This window comes from Gossypium hirsutum, chromosome D10 (assembly GCF_007990345.1).
Source record: "Gossypium hirsutum isolate 1008001.06 chromosome D10, Gossypium_hirsutum_v2.1, whole genome shotgun sequence".
Lineage (NCBI taxonomy): Eukaryota > Viridiplantae > Streptophyta > Magnoliopsida > Malvales > Malvaceae > Gossypium > Gossypium hirsutum.
The window spans coordinates 14,087,240-14,095,831 of NC_053446.1; the positions used below are offsets into that span (position 1 = coordinate 14,087,240).

Sequence of the window (8,592 nt, forward strand, 5' to 3'; positions counted from 1 at the left end):
ATAATTCAAAGGACATTTTTTTTTAACCTATAGACATGGTTTTTGGAATTGAACTAATGGTCAAATTGATCAACCCAATAATTTTCAGTCTGATCATTTGACTGCCGGTCTAGTTTTCAATTAAAGAAATTATTAAAATTTTATAAAAATTAAATAAAAATATTATAAAATTATATAATTTGGTTCAATCAATTTAATTACTAGCTCAACCAAAATGAGTTCAAAACAGGTTCGCAGCCCAACTGATTCAAACATTTTGTCTGTATGTTGGTTTAGTACAGTTCAACAACTATGCTGATAAAATGAGTGTATTTATTTAAATTTTCTTTAAATAAATTGTTTTATGACGAGTTTTTTTAGGGTAAATTATATTTAAAGTCATTAAATTATTAGTAAGTTTACGTTTTGGTCACTAAATTTTAAAAAGTTATAAAATGGTCATCAACTATTTGAAAGATTTTATTTAAGTCACTGGGCTATTAGAATTATTGATGTATGACCTTCTATGTTCGCACCATCTGTACTAATAAAAAACTCTTTCCTTCTCTTTTACAGTTCAGTTTTTCTCATGAAACAACTTTGAATGTCACAAATCTGCAAATTAAAATCCAAATAGTTTTTTCTTCGGTCTCCGACACCAAATGTCAAATTGACTTAGATCTAAAGTATATATGTCAATAACAAATTAATTTGACTAAATTTTGAAAGTTGAAGGCTGAAGTAGTAAAATAAAATATTAATGTTAAAATAATGAATTTTTTAATGCAGTTGATATCATAACTACAATTTTAAATATTTTTAAATATATTTTTCCTTCAAAAGAAATTATGAGTAAAAAATCAGCATGGTATAATAAAAAAGAAACATAACTATCTCTCAAATTATAGTAATTTTATTTCATTTTAGCTTTTAGCTCTCAGTCCGGTGTGAATAATAATGCTGACAAAGTATCATGCGGTGAGCAATGACATAGATACCAACTTTTGAGTTATATATACGTTTATATGTTAAACATGTACATGTGTATATGACTCAAAGACAACACGTGGTTTCACAATCTTAGTTTAAAATTTGTGTTACAATTTATGAGTCACAGCTCAAGCTGCCACTATAGTCTATAGATAGATGTATGCATAAATATTGCATATATATAAATGCTTGAGTGGATAAAGCAAAGTGGTATTAGCAGATAAAATGTCGGGAAACGGTGGTGCATTGGAGGAAGCAAAGGTTCCATTGATCGATGATTTAGCATCAACAGAAAAAGATTATGAGAATGGACCCCTTAGGGAAAGGGTATGGATTGAATCAAAGAAACTATGGAGGATAGTCGGCCCTGCAATCTTCAACCGCCTCGCCTCTTATTCCATACTGGTTATCACTCAAGCCTTCGCCGGCCACCTTGGTGACCTTGAGCTTGCTGCCATTTCCATCGCAAATAATGTCATCGTCGGCTTCAACTTTGGCCTTTTGGTACATACATATATGTATTTACTTCCATTGCAATTTATTATGGATCTCAAGTCACGTACATCACTATAATGCAAATCCATTTTGGTCTATCAAGTGAAACTTGAGGCTTGGATTCAACTTTAAAATGTTTAATTCTCCGATATGATTTTTATTTATTTATCTTTTTTAATTTTAGTTGGGGATGGCGAGTGCACTTGAAACCCTATGTGGGCAAGCCTTTGGAGCAAAGAAATACTACATGTTGGGAATCTACATGCAACGTTCATGGATCATTCTCTCCATATGTTGTGTTTTGCTATTGCCTTTATATCTCTTTGCTTCACCCGTATTGAAACTATTGGGACAGCCTAATGATGTTGCTGAGCTATCGGGGATGGTTGCTATTTGGATGATTCCACTTCATTTCAGCTTTGCATTACAGTTCCCACTCCAAAGATTCTTGCAGTGTCAGCTGAAAAACATGGTGACGGCTTGGGTCTCATTGGTGGCTCTTGTGGTCCATGGGATCGTGAGCTGGGTGTTAGTGTATAGGTTTCGAGTGGGTGTGGTTGGGACGGTGGTTAGCATGAATTTTTCGTGGTGGGTTTTGGTTTTCGGCCACTTGGGTTACACTGTTTGTGGCGGCTGTCCTTCAACTTGGACCGGTTTCTCCATGGAAGCTTTCTCTGGTCTTTGGGGATTCATCAAACTCTCTGCAGCTTCTGGGGTCATGCTTTGGTACTTCATTCTTCTATGCTTTGCAAATAAGTAAAATTAATAAGCAAAGGGCACAAAGCCAATTGAATTCAATAATTTCCTTTGGAGTAAGTTGATATTGTTGATCATAACATCACTTTTAATGAGATCTACAGCTTGGAAAACTGGTACTATAGAATACTAATATTGATGACTGGAAATCTGGAAAACGCCAAGATAGCCGTCGATGCTTTGTCCATATGGTAACTTTTTTCATGTCATTTGGTATACTTACAGACACCTTATTAAAATACGTAGCTTCAGTTAATTAAAGTGTTTATTGGTTTATTTTGGCATAGCATGACAATTAATGGATGGGAGATGATGATTCCTCTCGCGTTCTTTGCTGGTACCGGGTATCTTCTTTTATACAAACCCAATCATACATTTACTTTTCTATTTTTACTTTTATATATTTTTATCTTCAGATTTTTGTTCTCTGGTTTTTAAATTATATACTTTTTACACCAAAAATGTTATTTTTATTCACCCAATCTTGCCGAGTTGAGCTTGATCCGTGGATAAGTCTAAATATAAATATACTTGCTACAAAACATTATAATAGCATTTTCTTTAGACCGACAAAATTTATTACTCAATCCCGCCAAGTCGAGCTGCGTTGGTCACTTGATCCATGAATAAGTCTAAATATAAATATATTTACAACAAAACATTATAAATTTATACTAGCATTTTTTCTAAATGAAATTTATTTTATAATAAGATATTATTTTATAATAATATCATCATATCTGAACTTAATAATAAATAATAAATAATGTTTAATTAAAAATTAATTTAAATCATTTAAGAAACTTAATTTAAATTATATGTTTTAAATATATAAGAGCGAGTAATAAGACATTAAAGGTGGAGTAGAAGAATGAAGTTAAGCATTATTAATGCTTAAACAAATACATATATTTAAATAATTGAAATATTCATATTTTATGATATAAAATATTTTTATAAATATTTATAAATTTTAATATATTTATTATTAGAATATTAATATAAATATTTAATAATATTTTAATAATATTACTCAAAATTTAAAATTATTATTGTTATAATTATTATTAAAATAAATTTGTAATATCAAATAATTCATTAAAACAATTAATTATATTAATAATTTATTATATTGTTAAATATAAATAATTAATATTGAACGTTGTATAAAAAATAATATTGAGCATTATATAAAATATTTTAAAATTTACAGTGAAAAAATATTATTATGATTATATTGTGTTTGATTTAATTTAATTTTTATATAAAAGTAAAATTATTTACAAAAAAAAGTTGTCTTTTCAAAAAATGACTTGCTATTTTGAAAAAGGTAAAATTAATTTACAAGATTTTTCGAGATTTTTCGTTAATTTGTAAGTTATCTTCTGTTGATCAAATTATTTTTCGTAAAACAAACGCAAGAAAATATAGGAAAAAGAATTTCCTAAATCATTCATGAAAGAAACAGATTCTAAGATTTATCCCAATTGAATTTGTATACTTTCTTTTTTGGGGAACAGATTTTGAGATTGAATTTCAGTATATGAAATTTGTTGTATTTGATACAAAAAGGACAATAGTGGTGTTATAATCTACCAATGACAACAGCGGTTCATTGAATTTGAAAATGATAAACAAGAAAAGGACAAAGATTTGCCTTTCTGAAGGCTTAAAGTTTTGATAAACTACAAAACTGGTTGATTTAGATTTTAGAATGATGAACAACATTAGATTTGGATGGATGCAGTGTGAGAGTGGCAAATGAGCTTGGAGCAGGGAATGGGAAAGGAGCCAAGTTTGCAACAACAGTTTCTGTGGTGACATCAATTCTAATAGGCATCTTCTTCTGGTTGCTAATTATGATATTGCATGATAAATTTGCTCTCATATTTTCTACAAGTGACCCTGTCTTGAAAGCAGTCACCAACCTCTCTTTTCTCTTAGCCTTCACTGTTCTGCTCAACAGTGTTCAGCCTATTCTATCCGGTATTCATTTCTTATTCATCATATGTTCTACGATCACCTTGGATGGATTGGGCTGTCAAAACCTTATTTTCTAGTTTTGGTAATTTTGGTGGTGTAGGGGTGGCTGTTGGATGTGGATGGCAATCCTACGTGGCTTACATAAATTTGGGTTGCTATTATCTCATTGGGGTTCCACTTGGATTTTTTATGGGGTGGGGTTTCCACCTAGGAGTCATGGTAAGTTAAAATATGTAACTGTCCATTATTAAAAAATCATTTGTCTTGCAAAAATTATTTATTTTTATAGAGATTTGAATCTTTGATTTTTTTTATTAGAGATAATAATATTTTAATATAATTAAAGAATAGTATTTAATACATGCATTGTATTAATAACATAATATATCATCATCGAATTAAATAGAAAATATGGAAGGCTTGTAAATAAATACTATTTAGATATAATTAAACATTAATTATAATTATTGTAAATAAATGTCTAAGGTCTTGGGCTTAGAGATTTAGTAGTATTTTAAAATTATTTTACGGAAATTTAAATCCGAGTAAATCTCTTGAATAAACAAGATTGAATTATGAGGGGTGTTGGAGTCGAATTATTTTAAAATTAATTGTTGAGATCTCAACTCGTCTGTAAGTAGAGTTAAATGAAATAATCTCACCTTTGTTTCTTAGTATAAGATGATTGTTATAAATATTTAGGTATTTATTTTCATGGACAGGGAATTTGGGGTGGGATGATATTTGGAGGAACAGCAATTCAAACTCTGATATTGGCGCTTATTACCTTACGATGTGATTGGCAGAAGGAGGTAATTAAGACCTTTCTCTTGTCTTATTGGTGTTCATCTCTCTCCAAATGCCAATCTTTAGTTTATTGGGGATTTCAGGCTGAGAAAGCAAACCTGCTCCTCCAGAAGTGGTCTGACAGAAAGGCATCTTCGGAACACGTTTGATATCTCTGATTTTACATTTTGCAAAAAATTGGGAAGACAGGGACTCATTTCAAATGATATTATCATATGGTAATATTAATGAAGTATTAAATATGAATGGTAAAATAAACATGTAAATACTTTTCAAAAATATCCTATTAATTCTTCTATAATTATATCATTCTTCATCCTTTTCTTTTCTAGATTTTATGGTCGGGTCGTCTATCGATTTATTGTATTGTATATTTGTCAATTCCGGTAAAATATTCAAACTTAAAATTTTGATGGTCATAAATGAGTAGGTTTGAGGCCACACTATTATTTTTCACCTTTTAAAAAAAATGTATATGTATTTCATTTTTAATATTTATACTTTTTGAAATTTAGGATAAGATTTACTCATTCTTATGGTTGTGAAAATGCCTCTCTCATGCTGTGAAATAAATTTTAAATAAAAAATTTACTGTTTTCTATTTTGTTTATTCATTTTTCTTTAAAAAAGCAATATAGACTATTACATAGTAATTAGTTTAAGAGTAGATAAATTGTTAAGGTCTTCATGTAGTGCATTTAGAGTAAAATTAGGGGTTTGGGACCAATAATGAACACATATGCTCATTCCTTTTGTTGCTTTTGCTAAGTAATCATTTAGCTCATTGCATTCTCTATCCTCGATAGACATGTTTTAAGGTGGCATCCAGTCACGGTTCAACAAATCTCGAGTTCCATTAACAACATGCACTTCCGGTTTATTTATCATTAAGTTTCCCATAATATGGCACAGCGCTTCCAAACAATTTATTTCTAACAAAATATCTCGACATCTAAACTTTCAAGCCTGGTCAACACCATTCAAAATGACCCAAGGTTCTACCTCATACGCACTACACATCCCGATGTTTCTGGCAAATCCCAAACTAGCTACATCTCGGATCATACCTCCTGCCATACCTATCCCATAATCCAAGTTTTGGCCACCATCAACATTTATTTTTCATTTTACTACTAGTGGCGGAGATTAAGAAAGTTGCAACCATCTTCTCCAATTCTTTATGGAATCTTACCTCTGATTCAGTTGACTGGCATATACAATCTCATCTTTATATCTCATGCAACAATAAATGAGTCCTTCATTATCCACATAGTTAGATTTAAAAATGCAATCATTTCTTTTCTTCCACAAAGACTAGCAAGTGATATAAAAGAAAATGTCCCACTCTCTCATATTACTCGAGAAGAACCAAAGTTTGGTCAGGTTAAGAGCAAGCCAATCCTCAATGTTTAAATTATAAAATTCTGCTAAGCTATCTTTGTTGACCAAATTGCTCCAGCAGTGGACCGCGAGCGAGCATTTCCTCGGTATATGGTTGATGTCTTTAACACTAGCACCGCATAATGACAATTCTGATCCAAATTTAAGCGTCTCTTAACGCTTTCATCATTAGTTAGTATTTTTTCCTTACCAATCGGCCATAAGAACATCTGAACTCGTTGTGGGAATCGGGATTTCCATAGAATTCCATCGTGGACTTAAACAATATTCCATTTGATTCATGGCTACATGTTCTAATTTTTAAAGTAAACCAACGTCTTTTGTCCCATTTCCAACCGAGCCAATCCATAATCTCTTCACCACAAGGAGGACGAATAGTTGCAAGCTTAATCAAGCACTGGGACGAAAGTAAAGAAGCAAACCAATTTCATGCCCACTGTCCATTCTCAGTCGCCATATCTCGAACTAGAACGTGAGAACTATTGAAAAAATTACATTTTATGGGAACTTTGAGGCATATTCTCAATAGGTAAAAGTGAAGAGTTGAATTATAAAATTATGGTTTCATATTCTACTCCATGAGACCTTTACAACGATATATCATATGCTCAAAATGGTTGAGTATGAATGTTAAATTGATACTCAAAGTAAGCTACTTGGAAATATTTGTTGAGGAAAAGTAAAGACTTAGATCTCACATTGGTTAAATACCAAGTGTGAGATGTGTTTATATATGGGAACCTTCTTAAAAGATGATTGAATGACTAAGCTTGGAACCTTGCCTCGCACGTAGGGGTATAGGTTTAAACTCGATGGGCTTGGGGGTGCACTTGCACGATGTGGGTGATGCAAAATGTCCAGAGTGGTCGACAAAATTATTTTTCCTCAGCTCAATGCCCTATAAAAGGATATGAATTCTGTAGAATTTTACACTCTCATTTTCTCTCATATCGAATTTTTGTTGCTCTCAAAACTCTTCTTTTCCTCTCCGTATTTTTCAAATGTGTTTTGTCCAACAATATTAAGACAAAACAATCTTCCCCATGTAAATTTTGGACTTACACAACTAAGATCCAACAGACTCCCTCGAAAAATAAAATCTTAGAAATAAACAATTTTATCTTTACTAATTTAAATTTTTTAAAATTTTAAAAGAACTAAATGATTAATTTTACATTTTAGAGGGTGCCAGTGCCCTCCAACCCCTAGATACGCCGGCACTGCTCAACTTTCTCGTTGCATGCATGGGGTTTTTGAAGAAGAAGTCAACGAATGGCTTTCATGATTGGGGCTGACCCAGTACCAACAAATTGCTTTCATGACTAGGCTGGCCCACTAGGACTTTATTATCCTCAATAATTGTCACTTTATGATTTGATTCTGGTAAAGTATGTGCACAAGTAGTAATAGGTTTAAATGCAGGTGGGACTGGCGGCCCAATTTCCTTATTTTCTCCTTCATCCACCTGCATACGTCGGCCTTCCTTGCTTAAAAATTCTGGTTTCATGGACGGCCCACCAATTGCATATGTCTCTGTTTTTTTATATAATTTTTAAAATTATTTATTAATTACACATTGAAGTATTATAAAATTAATATTTGATTTCTTTGATAAAATAAATAAATTTTACTAATATTATAATTAAAATAATATTTAACTCAATTATTTTATGTAATCATAATTTGAATGGTTGTAATGAAAAAGAAATTGATTAAAATATAAAAGTAAATGTTAAGGTTGGTATTAGAATGAAAGGAAACAGGAATCAGAACTTGAGGCGTGTATATCTCGAAGTCATTGCACATCTATGGGAGAGAAAATAGGAAGTGACCAGTAGTTGAGTGAAGTAAGTTTTCAAGATAAGTCTCTTGGACTGCAAAAATACTTTTGAGGGGAATCCATCGATTTGGCGCAAATTTATCCTCTCAACTCTATTTGTTCAAAAGTAATGTGGAATTCTTTTAAAATACGCTTCAATTCCAACCAAAGTTAATTAAATATTTAAAAAGCAATGTAATTTATCATTTAACTTAGCTTTTTATCAATGATGTTTTAATTTAAAGGCAAGGTTAAAACTTTAACTATAAAATTTCATGTTCAAAGTAAATTATGCTCATACGTGGATTTAAAGATAATAAAAATAAATTAATTAAGGTGAAGTTATCTTTTTTATATATATA

At 31.0% G+C, this 8,592-nt stretch overlaps 1 protein-coding gene across 1 annotated transcript; it reads left to right on the plus strand.

Moving 5' to 3' along the window:
* Nucleotides 1-1,160: 1,160 nt before the first annotated feature.
* On the plus strand, nucleotides 1,161-5,568 carry LOC107915908 (protein DETOXIFICATION 27). The gene is made up of 8 exons (XM_041103186.1): nucleotides 1,161-1,473; nucleotides 1,649-2,190; nucleotides 2,325-2,411; nucleotides 2,508-2,564; nucleotides 3,968-4,206; nucleotides 4,304-4,422; nucleotides 4,926-5,015; nucleotides 5,094-5,568. Exons 1-8 carry the CDS (start codon nucleotides 1,195-1,197, stop codon nucleotides 5,157-5,159), a joined length of 1,479 nt encoding a protein of 492 aa, XP_040959120.1. The 5' UTR covers nucleotides 1,161-1,194; the 3' UTR covers nucleotides 5,160-5,568.
* Nucleotides 5,569-8,592: the final 3,024 nt, after the last annotated feature.